General features: G+C 34.7%; 1 protein-coding gene and 1 long non-coding RNA gene across 3 annotated transcripts in view; both read left to right on the top strand.

Moving 5' to 3' along the window:
- The window catches only part of tmem132e (transmembrane protein 132E), a 380,857-nt gene that overhangs the window by 313,661 nt on the left and 48,132 nt on the right, over window positions 1-19,064 (top strand). For both annotated transcript variants that reach the window (XM_016490585.1, XM_016490584.1), the window contains exon 3: window positions 12,102-12,239. In XM_016490585.1, the coding sequence (XP_016346071.1) occupies window positions 12,102-12,239 (138 nt within the window). The remainder of the gene's footprint in view (window positions 1-12,101; window positions 12,240-19,064) is intronic.
- Window positions 16,283-18,290, top strand: LOC107691771 (uncharacterized). The gene is made up of 5 exons (XR_001634569.1): window positions 16,283-16,408; window positions 16,632-16,719; window positions 16,951-17,087; window positions 17,861-17,953; window positions 18,063-18,290. It is a non-coding gene; the product is annotated as an uncharacterized LOC107691771 (long non-coding RNA).

Consider the following 19,064-nt stretch of genomic DNA (forward strand, 5'->3'; position numbering starts at 1 on the left):
TGCGTTCCAAACCCCTGTGGCAAACATTGCTGCAAATTTGCCACGTTCACATGCAAATTAGATTTTTGGCAAACAGTTTGCCTCAAATTTATTTCATATTAACAATTGGTTTACCTTAAATAAACATTTTCAAGGTCTCATGCTCACACCCCTTTTTAAGCTATTAAAATGTCTATTGTAATTATGAGAGATAAGGTTTTGTTTCATAGAGTAGTCAGTACAGGGCTCTCAAAAGCCTCTCTTTCGGTCGCTCTCACTCGGTTGTCTGTTGCTTTCTCATCTGTCCTCTTAAACTGCTGGTTCTCTTATTGTTTTTGACACTGATTCAGTGTTGAAAAGAAACTGATATTTGGTTGATCTTCAGAAGCACTTGGTCTGACATTTATCATCCCATCAAATTAAATTATTGTGTCGGTCTCTCAGTTTTGAAAGTGAGGCCAGAGAAAGAGAGAGGTGAGGGCTGAAAGGAGGGATGCTTGCAAATGAAAATGTTTGCAAATGTAGATAAAAAATCTCTTAGAACTCACATAAAACTCAGATCTGATTAGTACTTAATCTCAGTGTGCGTCCTCCTGTGGTTTCCACTGCCGTCAGATCTGTCCCAGCATGCCATGCATCCAGACAAATCTGACTATGACACTGGAGTTGTATGTACAACTCCAGTTCATGTACATCCATACTAAGAGTGAATTAGTGAAGATTAGGAAAGTACTCATGAGTGTGTGGTAAGGCACTATGCCAGCATTGATGTAACAGCATGCCATAAAATTGATATCACAGACCCCATGTTTCATAATATTTTAGTCATAGGGTGACCAGACATCCAGTTTTACAGGATCGTCTTAATTCATTAAAAATGTCACTGTTTTGACTTCTTACTACAGTCTCCTATTGTTTTTGGTTAGATGACATTGCAGAAATGGAAGGCATTTCTGTGCTGATGCAAGTTACAGATACTTTCCATCTCTTTCAGCAAATCAGCTTGCAATACATTTGGTTGCCATAACAATAACATGCTTGCTGCTGCTCCCTGCAGTCGTCTCAGTGTAAGCAACATTAGCAGGGTAGCCAAGCTGAGGAAATGCCCAAACAAAAAGCTTTGAACATTTTGTTGAATTAAATTTTATGGTTTGGACTCTCATCTTCTGAATCTGTTATTGTTGTTGTTGTTGTTGTTGTTGTTGTTGTTGTTGTTGTTGTTGTTGTTGTTGTTGTTGTTGTTGTTGTCATTTATCTAGGCTACAATGTGATATGGAATCAGGCCAATCTTCAGTGTTATGCCAATTGGTTACTATGCTAAGCTATCAATGTAATCATGACCTTGCTAAACGTGAGCTAACTGTAAACATAAAGAGAAATGGTTACAAAATGTGATAGAATCTAACATTTTAAGCATGTTTTGATTGTAAAGATGATTAACAAGTTAAGTCAGCCAGTGGAATCTCTGTGTGATCCAAGAAGAGAAGGATAGTAAGATTTGAGACATTTATACAATTGCTGTGTTAGCTGCAGCCTTACAGTCCTTGCCACTTTCAGACAACTAGAAAGAAAGAAAGAAAGAAAGAACAAGAAAGAAAGAAAGCATATGGAAATTGCTGTGTTAGCTGCAGCCTTACAGTCCTTGCCACTTTCAGACAACTAGAAAGAAAGAAAGAAAGAAAGAAAGAAAGAACAAGAAAGAAAGAAAGCATATGGATACACACAAAGTAGGCTTTTAAAATGATTAGGTTTATTTTCAGGTAATTCTCTTAAAATGGAATGGAATTGAATTTATTATTCTTTTTTTTAATTGTTTCCCCAGCTGTATAGACTAGTTGCATAGACTGTGCAAATAGTTGTATAGACTTGGTCTTCCCTTTGCAGAAAGACTTTTATTTCCCACACTTTAAACATATATATATATCATATATATATATATATGAATCATGAAGTTACATATCACGGTTTTGAAGTGGCTGATGAAATGTCAGTTGCCTGACGAGAGTTGGCTGAGGGTACGAGGGTGATTTTCCTGTTCTTTGCAGCAGTTGGCAGGACTGAGTTCCGCTTGCCTTATCAAATAAATTGGAGAGCTGCTTTTTTCCCCCTATTGCCTTGGCAGAAAAGGTTTTGGCTCACCTGAGGGTCTTCCGCTCATGCCTGCTACTGATGGGAAAACTACTTAGAATAATTGTGTTCCAGGCAGGAGGATTGGAAACCACTGCATGGCTCTCGCGCTCTCTCTCTTCTACATTGTTCCTCAATGTCTTTCTCTCCCTGTATTGTTCTGGCTCATTCTCTTTTTTTTCTCTGTCTTTCTCTCTGCATTGAGAACACAGGACCTTCCCAGCTTTCAGCAGGAGGAGAGGAGAGGGGGCTGCTTGAGTCTCTGCATCACCCTTGTATCAAGGCTTATTACGTAGTAATATGGTGACGTTGTTATTTTGATTAATTGATAGAGTTTATCCATTATATTTTTTGCATTAGACATTTCCCACATTGTAATAACATGAAATCAATAATCATACAGTATATTATTTCAGTTAAAAAGTTAATATGCATTATGGTAGTGTTTGTTGAACTACAGTATATTTAATTTATGCCGATTTTAATAAAAATAATTATAATAAAAAATGTGGACAAGATGACTTTAATCACTATATTACAACCTGGCAAGGCACAATGATTGTGATTATTATTTTTAACCCTCTACCGCATGGTGTAGCCATGTGGCAACATACTCTTTGTGTTCATTTCCTTGCCACTGTCTCTTTAAGAGAACATTCTCGTTTTTTTTGTTGGAAAGAGAAGACCTTAGTTTAGCCAATGATGTGCTTTGATTAAGTCACATGACATGCAGTTTTTTTTCTGTGGCGAGATTTCTGACAGACTGCCGTCTCTTGTCGGTAGTTGCTGATAGCAAACTAAAACATCAGTAACAAACAAGGACCAGTCCGTGTCACTTCTACAAAAAAATCTAAAACATCACTGTTATGATGTTATGATGACATATTCACATCTCAAAAAAGTTTTTATAAAGTTAGTTTTTGGTAAATCATTCAAATGTATGTGTTGCCAAGCGGCAACACTGCAATAGTGGAATGACATTATTACAATAGTTTAGCTAGCTAGCAAGGTCAGCTGCAATTTGTTAAGCTGTAACAATAACAACATTAATACTAGTGAAATAATGTTGATTAGTCGTATGTTAATGGTATTTGTATTATGGATATAATCAAATTGAAATGGCAATTTTACTTTTGATTAAATATGAATACAGGTAACATTACATTAGTGAGCATGGCCATATTCTATGGCAAGGTAAAGAAGAAAAGGGCAGAACTTGCTCTTGCTGCAGATGAAAAAACTGCTTTGTGAAGTTTCATACATAAAAAAGGTGATCTTTCAAGGATTATCGAACTGCACGAACTGCAATGTTTTTGGTTTTATGTCAGTGTTGTATGATACATTATATACATTATTATATTTGTTTTAACTGTATAAATTTGCAGTTTAAATAATATTCATGAAAAATGTAATGAATGTAAAACAATTATAAATCATTATTCAGCAAAAAAAGAATAGAATAAATAAAAGCACAAGTTGTTGGAAAGTATGTATAAGGTGTCAATTATAAGTAAGTACTGTGTTAAAGCTTATAATAACACCAATTGAATCAACACAAACAACATTTCTGAGGAAAAATATTAATTATAAGTAAGCTTACACTTATTCTACGTTAGATCCACTATTGTATGCTGTTGCCGTATGGCAACATATCATAAAGTACCTTAAGATAATATTTTTTTCCAAATAGTTTTTTTACAGCACTTCAAGTTAAGCCATTCTTAGAAAAGAAAAAGATTCAAATATTTTTTTCTATAGGTCTATCATAATGCGTGCGGTATTAATTAAAAATAGATTGAATTCAGTATTCAACAGTCCTCAAGATAATATATTTTATTTCTTAGATTATATTGATAATATACTTGATTTGTACACTACCGTTCAAAGGTCTGGGGTCGGTATGATTTTTTGATGGTTTTGAAAGTCTCTTATGCCCACCAAGCCTGCATTTATTTGATCGAAAAACAATAAAACAACAATAAAAACGGTAATATCGTAAATTGTGTTGTACAATTCAAAATACCTATTTAGTATTTGAAAATATATTTAAAATGTAATTTATTCCCGTGATGGTAAAGCTACATTTTCATTAATTTAGTCTTCATTGTCACACGATCCTTCAGACTGCATTTCTTTGAAATATAATTTTTTGTAGCAATGTAAAAGTCTTTATTGTAACTTAAAATCAATTTATTACATCTGAATAACAGTTTAAAATTGACTGACCCTGAACATTTAAATGGTATTGTTTATAGGTAGTTGTATATTTTTGTAAGATTCACCCAAAAATATAGACTACATGCATTTTTATACTGTCATAAAGAATATGAATGGTGTCACATCCCCTTTATATTTTATCAGACGTAGCATTTTCAAATTGCCTCAGCATTTTTATTTGATATGATGGAAGTCAAATAGATTTAGTAGATATGACCTCATTCTGAATGCCCTGTGTTGTTAAGTTAAATGGTGAACCATTTTTGCTCTCAATATTCGCTTTTCCTTCTTTGATGAATTGTCATCTTTGTACAAATCCTCGCTGGCAGGTTCAGCCCTGTCTCACTCCGTTCTAAATCTTCTTCCGAAGTGACAGAGAAACGCCATAATTCTCTTCCTCTCGGTGCCAGCATACCCTCTTTCTGTCTCTCCCTCTCTTACATTGTCATTTTTCATTGTGCTTAGTTTAACAGTATTTTGAACTAGTGGCAGATCTTAGTACTCTGAATTGTGCAAAATAAACATCTGCCTCTATAGATCCTTCCTAGTCAATAGTACGAAACAATCACACAGCCGGATCATGTGAGCTATTGATGTTTGTCTCAAATGGCCAATCTAATGAGTTCAGTCTTGTGTGCGGGAGTATGTTAATAGTTATACATAATAGATATAATCAAAGCAGATATATTTATTGTTTTTTATATATAATCAATAAATATATATTTCTGTATATCAGTAAATAGATGCATAGATAGCTCTACACCCAAATAGGCTCAGAGGCATTTCAGGCTTAAGAAAGTGAAATGTTGTTGCTAGTATTTTCATAATTGTGAAGTAGTGAATATATGGAACACTTGTTATGGAACAGATGTTATGTGGCGCTAAATGGAAGGCAGAACTCGTATACATGCAATTATATGGTCTAAAAATACTGATCCAAGACACAATTGGCCAGTTTAAGGCAGGCGTCGGTGGAACTAATGCTGTCTGACATTAATACCATCTTGATTTCATTGTAGTTCACAACAGTGATAAAAATGCAACTTGATCTGTAGATTTTGGTGTTTTTAAGAAATAATTATTGTCTGTTTGGACAAGGAGGGTTTTTCACGTACACGTGCCACTTGAGGGTGAGGGTGTCATTTTAATATTTAAAGGAAAAGATTCTAGTGACATGCACTAATCTTTGTGTGTTGTGACTTGGATGTGTTTGCCTCCAGCGATCATTTATTCATGTCAAGTGGCCCTTTCTCTAGTGGAACTAATGGAAAGCCCTGGTTCTACAAATGGGTGGAAAAAAAATCTTTGCCGGCCAGATTTAGACATTGAAGAGAGGGACAGCTTTTGCAGTAATGCAGAGAAAGAGGGAGTGAGTGCCTAATGCCTTGGAGACATGCATCTGCTGACATTTCTCATCCTGCTTGTTTAAGGGTTTTTTTACGGTCATTTTTATGGTAAGAGACTACGGGGAAGGCTAGAGTTATTTATCACTGCTTGTGTTTCACACTGCTGCTATAGGCAACTTTAGTGTCTGGTCATTGTTCTAGATATAGAAAGTCAAATCATAGTTTCCGTTGCAGTGAACATATCCTCGATCAGCCCTATAAGCTGAAGTGTTTTGTTTATGTACAGGCTGTCAAATAGCAAATTTCTGTTGAAACATCACTGTGTTTTCTCACCACAGAGGACACTTGGAGTTTTCTGAAGAGTGTAATGGCTACTGTTTCATAAAGCATGTACACATTTGATAAATCAAGACATGTCGCTTAAATTCAGGTTTCATTTCATTTTATTTTCAAAACATTGTGAAATGTAATATTGTGAAATAAATAGTATTACCATTTAAAATTGATGTTTTCTATTTTAATATTTTAAAATGTAATTTATTCCTTTGATGGCAAAGCTGAATTTTTAGCAGTCAGTACTCTGGTCTTCAATATGAATCGATCTGAAATCACCGCAACCAATTTTACTTCCTTAATGTGGCATATTTCAGAGTATAAAATGGTATATTCAATAAAAAATACAGTTTTCAGTTCAGTACATGGTTTCATACATCCGGAGTTCAGCAGATAATGAAAAGTGGTCTATTACACATGTTTGTGAGGTAGGTTTGGATAACCGAAATCTGAAAAGTGAAGTCTATTCAGAGGCAGAATATTTTGATGGCATATTACCAAATAAAAAAAAATTACACTTTAGTATAGGTACCAATTCTCACTGTTAACTAGTTGCTTATTAGTATGCATATTACTAGCAGATTGGCTGTTTATTAGTACTTATAAAGCACATATTCTGCATGACCATATTCGGAATATTTTGATGGCATATTACCAAAGAAAAAAAAATATACACTTTAGTATAGGTACTAATTCTCACTGTTAACTAGTTGCTTATTAGTATGCATATTACTAGCAGATTGGCTGTTTATTAGTACTTATAAAGCACATATTCTGCATGACCATATTCTACATCCTTACCCAATACCTAAACTTAACAACTACCTTATTAACTATTAATAAGCAGTAATTAGGAGTTTATTGAGGCAAAAGTCAATAGTGAGTTAATAGTGAGAACTGGACCTTAAAATAAAGTGTAGAAGCTTTTTAAAAGCTTTTTTAAGAGATTAATGCAACGATCTATCAGAGTAAGACTAGGAATATGAATGTGTGTTAAATAATTTAAGTTAGTTTTGATTTCATGTTGACTAAAGTGAACATCGTCTGTATACCTAATAATGGCCTTATTGAAGGGAATATATAAAGTTGTTCACATTCATTTGGAAAGTTGTACCATACAAGTTTTTATTTATTTATTTTTTAGAGCAGACGCTGTGGTAACTTGCTTTGTGTGTTTGTGTGGAGTCACTTACACACTAAATGAACTTTCAAGTGCTGATTCGTTTCTTTGAAAAAAGTTCCAGCTATTGAAATTGCTCATTTAGTAACGTATGGCCTGAAGACGTAAGACATTTGTTAAATTTGACGGTTGAGTGTGGATTACTGTTAATTAATGTGGACAATGTAAGGCTTTTAAGATAAAGTAATTCAGCGCTATGCTTAATAAATTGAATAATCTAATTGTTGCATGGTACTCTCTATCATCACACAAAATGATGAGGTTGCCCTCAGTCATCTCCATTTGCAGCTTTTTGCTGTGTAAAGTGAAGAGCTACATCAAAAATCTGTGATTACACTCTTAAAATAAAAGGTGCTTCAAACGGTTCTTCAAGCGATGCCATAGAAGAACCATTTTTGGTTCCACAAAGAACTATTCAGTCAAAGGTTCTTTAAAGAACCATCTCTTTCTTACCTTTTTATAATCTGAAGAACCTTCTTTCGCCAGAAAGAAGCTTTTGTGAAACAGAAAGGTTCTTCAGATGTTAAAGGTTCTTTATGGAACCATTTAGACAAAAAGGTTCTTCTATGGCATCGTGAAGCACCTTTATTTTTAAGAGTGTACTGCTCCTATCTTAAAATATATTGTGTTTGATTTGAAAACGAGCCAGGCTTTGCTGTCAGACCTGCTTTTTTTCCCTTATATTTAATATTTATAAAAGTGCAGTACAGCCTATGATCATCAATACTGTGCTTGATGAAGAAGCTGAGGGGGTGAGATAAGGCTCTGTTGACTGGGTTGTTGAAATGAGTGACTGAAGCTTCTGCTATTGGTCATGGTCTGCTCCTCAAAGCAGAGGCCGCCTTTTATCAGGTAAGTGCAATTCGAAGCAGCAGTTCAAAGAGAAAGGACTGAGTTTTTGAGGTTAACCTATCTGAGGTTAATCCTGGAGACACTTTCTGCTATCAATGAATGTTTCGTCACGTTATGAGTGTTTGGTCAACCATTTAGTTTGGGTCCTGTAGGCTCTAAAGCACTGTAGAACGTCTTACAGAACTTTCTTGTAAAGTTCTTAGTTCTTAAATGAAAGCAATAATCAACATGAGGCCATGCGTTACGGTGATTTTATCGTGGTTAAGGACGTTTAAGGCCCCGATATACTTCAAATGAAATCGAAGAACGAACTGATATGACGTCATTTCGAACAAAATCAGGCCGAAACTAAGTTCGTTTTGAGTTCATTTCGGCAATTCGAAACAGCTGACCAAAGCGAACTTTCTGGGGGAGTTCGTTTTGGCTCCTAAACATCTTTGAGCTTCCATTGGTTCATGGCAGTTACGCAGTCGGTGGGTGTGTTCTGGAACTCCACCTTCTTTGACGTGCGATTTTATTTTTTTATTTTATTTTTTTTTCGGTTTGTTTCTCATTCCACGGAGGTCCGACAGGAGAAGAATATCATCTCAGGTTACTTATGTAACCATGGTTCCCTGAGTAGTGAACGAGACACTGCGTTCTCTCAGTGCCGAGCCGCCATTAGAGGATCTCTGCTTATCCTGACAGTTAAGGCCCCGATATACTTCAAACAAAATCGAAGAACGAACTGACCAAAGCGAACTTTCTGGGGGAGTTCGTTTTGGCTCCTAAATACCTTTGAGCTTCCATTGGTCCGTGGCAGTTACGCAATCGGTGGGTGTGTTCTGAAACTCCACCTTCTTTGACATGCAATTTTTTTTTCCCCGTTCGTTTCTCATTCCACGGAGGTCCGACAGGAGAACAACATCTCCTATAGTCACTAGCAACATGAACACACTGGAGTGTCGAATAGCTCAGCTGGCACAAATATATCCGCACCTGTACTATCGCTCGCGGAGAGACTTTAAAGATTCAGAGAAAGCATTTAATTCCTAGAAAGAAATTGCAACGAAGCTTGGTGTCGACGACCCGGTGTTATGCAAAAAGCGACGCAGAGAAACATCTGAGACAAATTTTCCAAAGCCATGAAAAGAATGAAAGGAAAGAGTAAAGATATAAGGTAGCAAGTACCAAATACATGTGTTTCAAATAAATGTTACACCATACTGCTGCTGCTGTTGTTGTTCTTTCAATAAACAAATTTAAAGGGTATACAATAAATGAAATGCCAAACGAACATACAATAATAAACCTTTGTTTTTATCATAAGTAAATCATGACACCACATAAAATATAAAAAGGTGTAACAATTTATCCAGTTTAATAAAATAAATGAACGAAGCTTGGTGTCGACGACCCAGAGTTATGCAAAAAGCGACATAGAGAAAAATCCGAGACAAGTTTTCCAAAGCCATGAAAGGAAAGAGTAAAGATATAAGGTAGCAAGTACCAAATACATGTGTTTCAAATAAATGTTACACCATACTGCTGCTGCTGTTGTTGTTCTTTCAATAAACAAATTTAAAGGGTATACAATAAATGAAATGCCAAACGAACATACAATAATAAACCTTTGTTTTTATCATAAGTAAATCATGACACCACATAAAATATAAAAAGGTGTAACAATTTATCCAGTTTAATAAAATAAATGAACACTAATAAAATAAAGTAACTAACATCATGCTAAAGTTTTCAGACTATGAGACATTCACACTTCCCATAAAGGGCTGATTATGGAAATGGAATGGTTCTTTTGTATTGCAAACATGATACTTGACTCTGAACTGCTGCTAATCATTATTCTTTTGTCTAAAATATTCTGACCATTGGGGCCCGTCTCACACCTAGATTGCCTACACTTCTTCATTTCATCGATGTTGTGTTTAGGGGATACGCGCGAGCATCGCGACACATGTATGTTTACATTAATCTACACCCCGCCTCCAGCGGCGCGGGGGTGTTGGAAAGTTCGGAAACAGTATACCGTCACTCAGCCTTTTTGAACTTCTTTTTGCCCCCAAACGAAGAACGAAAACGAACTTCGTTTGAAGTATATCGGGGCCTTTAGGCACTACAGCACAGCCTGTTGATATTAAACAGTAGCAACATGATAAAACACACCAGTGTTCAAATAATGACATTAATTAAAAATAATAATCACAGTAAACAATTATTTCGCCAAGTGATATAGCGAATAAGCCTCATTAACTATATTAATTAATTAGCTTAGGCTGTTTAACATTCTAATTGTTTGTAGCAACTCAATGCACAGAAAAAAAATTCATTCATTCAGAAATTGCTTATATTTCACAAATAATTACAAAGAAACTGCAAGTGACACATTTAACTAAATGTGAAATTTTGAAGCTGAAATAGTGTTTTCTTGTAAAATGCCAATAATCTTTATTTACAATGTCCAAAAATGTATAAAATATAATAAGGCATTAATATAGAATTAAATTCTATATGTGCAGTCACAATTGTGTATATGTACAGCTGCTTCAAATTTGGCTCATCCACCTTCACCAGCAGGATTAATAATGTGTGAGAAACATCTTGATATAATTCTAAACTTTTTTGTAATTTGATAGAGAACTAATTAAAACTGCTGAAATCGCAATCTCCCTATTTTAATGGTTTCTAAATTCTCTCTCCATTTTTCTGGTCTCACGTTTTTTCTTTCTCATCTTGTCTATTCATCACCTCACGTCTTGCATGTGTGCTGTAGGATTTCTGTATAGCATGGCTGCATTGCAGCTGCATGGCTCTTTGGTGCAGCCAGACCTCAGAGCAGTTAATTTTCACTGGTAGATATCAGAGAGTAGGAACGCAGATAGTGGTCAGTAATCCGGAGGATAAAACATGCATGATTTACCATGCCTTGTGTCACTGCACCTGTTCAAGGTGTTAAGCAGTACATGTATGCTCACAGAACAGCAGTAGTTTCCATCTATTGAAGCATAAGCTGCTGGAAACCCAGCACGACTGTGCTGTTTGAAGTTATGGCTTCTGTGAGAGAGCGGGTGGGTGTTCCACAGGGATTTTATCATCAAAATCTGGTTTCGGATCAGAGAAAAGGCTGATGTTTTTTAATTTTAATGGACAGAGGGGAAATGGATGATGAGTATGAGCTTTAGTGTGCATAAATTGATGCACATAAGATGTTTTTTTGTTTTTTAGATGTACGGTCTCAGAGGTCATAATGAAGATGCAGAAGCCATGTGTGTTATCTATGGGAAATAGATTTGTTTTGCAGCACAGATTTATAGTCCTTCTATAAATAATTTTCTAAAGGAGAGTGGGTTTATTTAACATTAACCAATTCTGCAAGTACTAACCATGGTTTATCTTTATTTTATTTGTTATTTTATCTTATTTATATTATCTTGTTTGTTTGTTTTTTGCTTAGTTTTGTGTTTTGTTTTTTGTTGATTGTTTGGTGTTTGTTTTGTGTTGTTTTGTTTTGTTTTTGCAAGATGAGTCCATTCACATTTTAGTTTTTGTATCTTGCTCTTTTCAGTAGCAAAATGAAAAACTTAATTCACACCAACATAAAGGTTCACCATGAAAATTTGGTCCGATTTTTGCATGCAGTTGACCAATGACATGCAGGCTAAATAAAAAAGGCAAAGTTTTGCCACCCATAAAAACAAATAAACAAAACTTTGTTTTCCCTCAATAAACTCCTAATTTGCTACTTATTAATAGTTAGTAAGGTACTTGTTAAGTTTAGGTATATGGGGCAGGTTTAAGGGATCTAAAATATGGTCATGCAGAATAAGGCATTAATATATGCTTTATAAGTACTAATAAACAGCCAATATGCTAGTAATATGCATGCCAATAAGCAACTAGTTAATAATGTAAATTGGTCCTAAAAAATAAAGTGTTACCACTAAAACAGTGTCTTTAAGTATTGCAATGTCCAATATTCCAGTATCACCTTCTGAATACTCAAATAAAACTTTCTTGTTTGACTCCAGCCATATATATTTCTTTAAAACCCACTATGTCTCTTTTTACAGGGTGAAAGCAAAGAAAGGGGTGAACCTCCTTAGCACTAAGTCGAGGAGTAACCAGTGGAAGGTTGAATGGGATGTGCAGTCCGGAGCCAAACACTCCATTGCAACCGTGGAAGCCAGCAAGATCAAAGGAGTCCCTGAGTAAGTCAGCTTCCCCGCTTTTTGTACACTGATCTAGGAACAGTGGCAAACTAAGCAGTGTGTAGTGAATGGCAATCTGGTTGCAGATCAGCAACAAAAAGAGAACCTAAACTTTCATGTTTGATTCATAACATTCACCCACTCAGACATCTGCTAGTTAATCCGAATAACATTCAACTAAAACAGAATGCCGTCTGTTCAGTTAAGACCTTTGTTTAAGGATGTTACTGTCTAATTGGAGAGGCTTACATTCAATGAAACGTTTGTACTCATATTAATTAGCACTTCCTGTGTATTATTTCATGCTAAATTATTATTGCAGGGCTTTACGACAGAAGCAGCACATTAAAAGATCACTATTCAAAGTCACAATTCAAAAAAGAAACATAAAATTCCTTTTGTAAACCGTAATTTGGAATTAATCCTATAGGAATCAAATAAAGTCATCCTAAACAAATAACGAAAATGTGAAAGAATAAAAATGTCGAATGTATCTATTAGGATAATGTTTTCTTCGTAGGGGCTTCTTATTTCACCCTATTAGTTTTCTGTAGGATTGATTCTAAATTATAATTCTAACTGATTTATGACTTTAGAGAGTGAGAGACAGAGAGCGCGAGATTATCTGATTTTTTTTTTTTTTTTTTTTTTTTTTTAATAACAACTTTTTTTTTTTTTTTTTTTTTGTATACACGAACAATTGAACTAGAAATAGATGCACATTTCTAGAAATCTACAGAACTCTAGTCTATAGAAGCTTCTTATCTTACATTCCATCATCAGGAACATTGAGTGATTCATCTAGCCAGTAGAGTCAAGTGTTATTTGCCTTTTGTCAGGTAGGTCAAGACATGGTGATTGAGAGTCGACATCGAGATTATCAGCAAAGTCATTTGAATTAAACATCATGCTGTTTTGTTCATGTTTCTAAGCCTCTTAACCTCTGTACTTTTTTTTTCTTCTGTATCAAGTAGACCCTGGCATATAATTTTCTTTTTGTGTCAGACATGTGAAAAGTCCATGTCACTCACCTGCAACCCTACAATTCAGCTGAGTACATGCTACCAGGAAAACTATACTTTTGCAGGAATACCTCCTGCCTTTCCTGGCATGCAGTGTATTCTAAAAAGCTGCCACAGTATGCATGTTTCATCAGGATGGAGCTTAAGGCTAGTTTAAAAAAAAATAAAAAATACACTGCCAATTAAGACTATTCAGCCCAGCAAAAAACAATATATAATACTACAGTAGAGAGAAGGTTGTCAAAAATGTTATTAATGTATCTGATTTTTTTATTTTATTAATGATCGTCAGACCAAAATCTCTTATGGTAAATACACAATGTCTGTTGTTTGATTTAATATCCATAGCCTTTAAACTGTAAAAAAGCAATGCGATGTAGCATACTAAAGCTATTTCAAGCCATCTTCATTTAAGCGCAATAAAAGAATAGGAAATCTATTCTAATGGTTTAACGGTGATATACGGTTTGTTACATAAATATAGTTGTTATATGCTAGCACTGGCTTACATATGAACCAGCTCTTACAAAAATAACCTTGTGATCAACAGATTACTATCCAAATATTTTTTAATGCTCACCAAGGCTGTATTTATTTGATAAAAATAAAACCACTAAAATTATGAAATATTATTACAATTTAAAATAACAACTTAATAAACATACGTAATTCATTATCCCTGTGGTGGTAATACAGAATTTCGTCAGACCAAAATCTCGTATGGTAAATACACAATGTCTGTTGTTTGATTTAATATCCATAGCCTTTAAACTGTAAAAAAGCAATGTGATGTAGCATACTAAAGCTATTTCAAGCCATCTTCATTTAAGCGCAATAAAAGAATAGGAAATCTATTCTAATGGTTTAACGGTGATATACGGTTTGTTACATAAATATAGTTGTTATATGCTAGCACTGGCTTACATATGAACCAGCTCTTACAAAAATAACCTTGTGATCAACAGATTACTATCCAAATATTTTTTAATGCTCACCAAGGCTGTATTTATTTGATAAAAATAAAACCACTAAAATTATGAAATATTATTACAATTTAAAATAACAACTTAATAAACATACGTAATTCATTATCCCTGTGGTGGTAATACAGAATTTTCAACAGTCATTACTCCAGTCTTCAATGTCACATTATCCTTCAAAAATCATTTTAAAATGCTGTTTTGCTGCTCAAGAAGCATTTCCTATTATTATTAATGCTAAAAAGCAGTTGTGCTGCTTAATATTCTTTCTAGAAACGATGATACATTTTTTAAGGATCCATTATATTTTAAATATTTGCATTGTAATTTTATTATACAGATATTTTACATTTTAGATGCTTTCAATACAATAATGTTACATTAATTTCTGTATTAATGCAAACATGAAAAACATTCACTTTGCTACAGTGTGCTTACAAAAATTTATTATCATTATTTTTTATATATATATTGCAATGTACAAAACACGTCTCTCACCTCCCAACCAATTTATTGTACTGTCTGACACTCACACGAAATTATTCCTTTTATATGGAATTTAAATTACAAAGTTTGAACATTTTGCCGTAAAACTTATCACAGTTTATTTGTGCAGCACATTTCCACAGCCTCTGACATGTTGTCAAGCGCCAATGTAAAACCAGACTATAGAGAGGTGTTGCTTGTTATTTTTAATGCGAGTTTAAACAGCTTTGCACTTTTCACCACAACTAACAAAAATGCACTGCTTGTTTTGAGCCTATTTCACAGTTGAACTCATCTCTTTGTTTTGGAGAATATATGTCTAGATGTGGCTGGGGGCTTTTTGTATTGTAACGCAATAATGCCTGCATGAGCTTGTTGTCTAAGAAGATGAATACTTTTTAGCAAGTCGACGCCGTTTCCTTGTATAGATTTTCCATTAACCCAGCTCGTTCTGTCCACAGACTGCAGTTCTCTTCTTAGACTTGCAAATTTCTTTGAATACGCCGCCCATATTCTTTCACCATCTATCTTTTCTAACGGTTTTAATGAGTGAGTCCACTGCTAGGAGCAAACGTTGCGCATGTGGTTTAAGGCTGGCCTTGGAGGCAAAGCCAGCATTATTTGTCAGTATAAGACAAGCCTCATCATTCCATTAGTGTATTTTCAATTAGAGATTCAGTTGCTGGCACACACGTGCCAATTCTTTCTCTCTTTGTGTTTCTGCACTCCACAATTGAGCGAGCCTAAAATGACTCTAAATGCAGGGCGTTTTGAAAGCTGGCTCCTGTTCTAGCAGTGCTTTAATGACTGATTGTTAGCAAAACTCTTCCCTGGCCTCCTCTCCTGTTGTGCTGGACAATCAATTCTCAGCAATGGCTAAATAATTAAGGCGATATTAACTTTGTTAATGCAGTGTCCAATGAATGGACATCAAGATTGATTCCCATTCGCCTTGAAATATTTCTGTCTAAACAAAAGGAAAAGTAATTAAACTTTTAGTGGGAAAGTCACACTTAATGGCTTTGTAGTTTTAATTGGCCACATCAATTGCAAATTATCTAAGCAACAATTAGTGACAAAACAGTATCTCCTAACAAAGGGGCATTGCAGACCATAGAGTTGGCCACTAGTGTAGTATAGTGTACACTAGAATCATGGGCGGCGCTAGGGAGGGGCTAGCAGGTGCTTCAGCACCCCCAAGAAAGAGCAAAGCACCCCCAAAAATGAAATAAAATAAAAGCATTTGACTCATAACGCATTCAACGTGACGTGATTTGCAGTCGTACTTTTTGTAACGTCATAGCATTTTATTTTAAAAATGAATCGGTTACATGTGCACTCAAAAAAATGAAATGTGGCTGCTGTTGGTCCAAAGAATGTAACTACGTTTAAATTAAAGAATTCCCTTACGTTTGTGTATTACAATTAAAAGAGTTGTGTTGACCAAATTAGAAAAAGTAATATTTCACATTTACACAGTTCACTTAAGTAAAGTGAATGAAATGGAGTTGAGTTGCTTCTGCAGTACCGCACTTTAGTCAGCAGGTGGAGTAATATCTGCACATGCGCAGATGGACAGCACATTCATTCAAAGATCACTCTTCAGCGATCGGCGCCATTTTTGAATCAGACGAAGATCACAGTGCCAAACGAGGAATGTTTTCTTTATGTGGAAACACAGGTGAGATATTTTACTTTTTATGCATATATATTGAGGCTGTCATCTTATTAGAATGGTTAATCGCGCATAATCTCATGTTTTGTATGGGATTTTCACGAAGACACTTAAATAAGCTTGTTTGTTAGGTCATTCAACACATACTAAAGTTTAGCAGTTGGCACTGGCAGTGTTTTATATTATTATTATTATTAGGTGACTCACACCTTTTTTTCCAACCTCACAGAGTTTTATAGTCCTACATGTGGCTGTGCAGAGATTGTGGTTCCTCTCACACATCCAGATCAAATCCAGCACTCTTTATAGAGCAAGAGGTAAGTCTTTGTAATGTCAGCTGTGATGAATTACTTGGATATTTTTGTAATTCTAAATTATGTATTGAAGTTTAGATGTAATTCAGATTTGTGTTCATTTGTAATAATTTTGTATGTAATCTGTAAGTGCTGGTAAAGGAATACTATGATTGTTGGTGTATAATATTATTTTAAGGTTTGTCCCAAATTTATCAGCAGCCAACCTGATTTGTCCTTTTAAAACTGTATTAGGTATCGGTGAAATTCAGTTGGATTACAACAATCCCTTTGGTCTCCAAATATATGGGTCAGCTTGATCATTTCTCAAACCAAAGAAAGGAGCAGCAGCAGCACAGAAGATCACAAACATCCTGTCAGTTATGGCTCAGGTATGTTATCTAAATTCACTGTCATTTTAAATCTGACAATAATTCATAATAGGTTAAAATAATATTTCACCCAAAGATGAAAATTCGGTCATCATTTACTCAGCCTCATGTCGTTGAACCTCTTACATCTTTTTTTTTGTTGTTGTTGTTGCCTGAACTAAAATTATGCATTTTGGCCAATTTGTCCTGCTCATTTTTTTTTTGTGTGTAGACAATAAAAGTCAATGGTGAATTCCTGTTCTGAATCTTGTAACATGTAATTTTTTTATGCTTTTGAAGCTTCAGAAGAGAAACTCACCCTTGACTGTCATTTTATCATCAGAAATGAGCAAGACAAACTAACCAAATTTTGCATTTTATGTAAGGGAGTCTAAAAGATAAAACAACTGATAATGATTTTCTTTTGGTGAATTATCCCTTTAAAGCCTGGAGTATATACAGCATAAGCTAAAATGTTCATATGTGCATAATTCATACTGTTTTAATTTCAGGGCTTGTTTGTAGCTTTATCAAATTTCTCAGCAGCAGAGTTGTGTTTTTGCACCTACAATTGGAACAACTCTGACATCCAAGATTACTGTGTATCTTTCCCATAGCAAAGTTTCTGATTTAGGAACATTTGTTGGGTTTTCTTGTACTGGTTCCCAGGATTGAACATTTTGTAGAAACAACACAGTGGGATGATCTGTATAATACTACTTAAAATGTTAGATGTACAGCAACAAATCTAAAAAGTCAAGTGCTAACTAATGCTGTTAATTTTACATATTCAGAATGTCTCCATCGGCAAAAAATGTGAATGCATCCTGAAAGCCCTGGCTGTCTGCCTGAAGGAAGACCCCTCAAACCTTGTGAAGGAGTACATGGTAAGTTATTTACCTTTTTAATTAAAACCTAGTGTATGTTTCTCCAAAACCAACTTCTTTGACCCTTGATCTGTTGGTAATTGTTTCTTTTTGTACTTGACATTTTTAGAATGTTGAACGTGTTGAAGCCCTAACCTCAACGCACAACACCACGCTGGGAATCTATGTCATCATACAGATGCTACAGACCTTTACGAATAATGTTGTACTGTTGGCTGTTGCAGTACATTTGTTTTTCGGTACTGAACATGTTACATTCCTTTCAGCGTTGGTCTTGCTTTGAATAATGATGCATTTTCATTACAGAAGAAGACTATTTTGTAAATCCTACCTAAAATCCATGCTTTTATTTTTTATTAGTATGCTTTTTTTACACTTTTCTTGTAGTAAGATAAGATAACTGATTAAAAAAGTGAAGGCAGTCTTTAGATTTTGTACAAATTATTCTTCTTGGAAATTTTTTTTAAAGTTGTAAAAAAAAAATGTTGAATGTATTTATTGAATAAACTCGATGAAACTGTATTATTTGTTTTGATTGAATGTGACCATATTAATTTTAGAATAATTGAACTTGATTAACTTAATAGATTAAAACGAAGTCAAGAATGTTAAGTTGATTCAACTAAACAACATTGTATTAACTTTATGTAATTAACTTAAGTTCACTAAAATCAATATTGTTACTTAAATGCAACCTAACTCAGTTACGTGGAACCTGTTGACATAAAAAAGTTATGTAAGGCCAACATATAATTTTTTTGAGTGTGCCTAGTAGGTCTGCCCCCGACTAAAGATTTTTGTAGTCAACTAGTCGCATGTTTATATTAAATTGATTAATATAATAACCTGCTAAACCATCCTTTAGGCATATAGCCTATTCCGTGCTCAAGCGCGCGCATAAAGCTTGCCACAAAGCACCGGCAAAAGTAATGTTTATATAATGTGCCCGGGGAAAAGAAGACATTTTAATTATTTATTATTATTACATGGCTCTGTGGAATAGTTGATTCTGATTGGTCAATCGCGCCATCCAGCGGTATGTTATGTAAGGGATAATGTACATCCAGCCGGTTGTTATCTCAGAATAAACCCTGACAGGGTGATCAAGATA

The sequence above is a fragment of the Sinocyclocheilus anshuiensis genome, unplaced genomic scaffold, assembly GCF_001515605.1.
Source record: "Sinocyclocheilus anshuiensis isolate Anshui unplaced genomic scaffold, SAMN03320099.WGS_v1.1 scaffold246, whole genome shotgun sequence".
NCBI lineage: Eukaryota > Metazoa > Chordata > Actinopteri > Cypriniformes > Cyprinidae > Sinocyclocheilus > Sinocyclocheilus anshuiensis.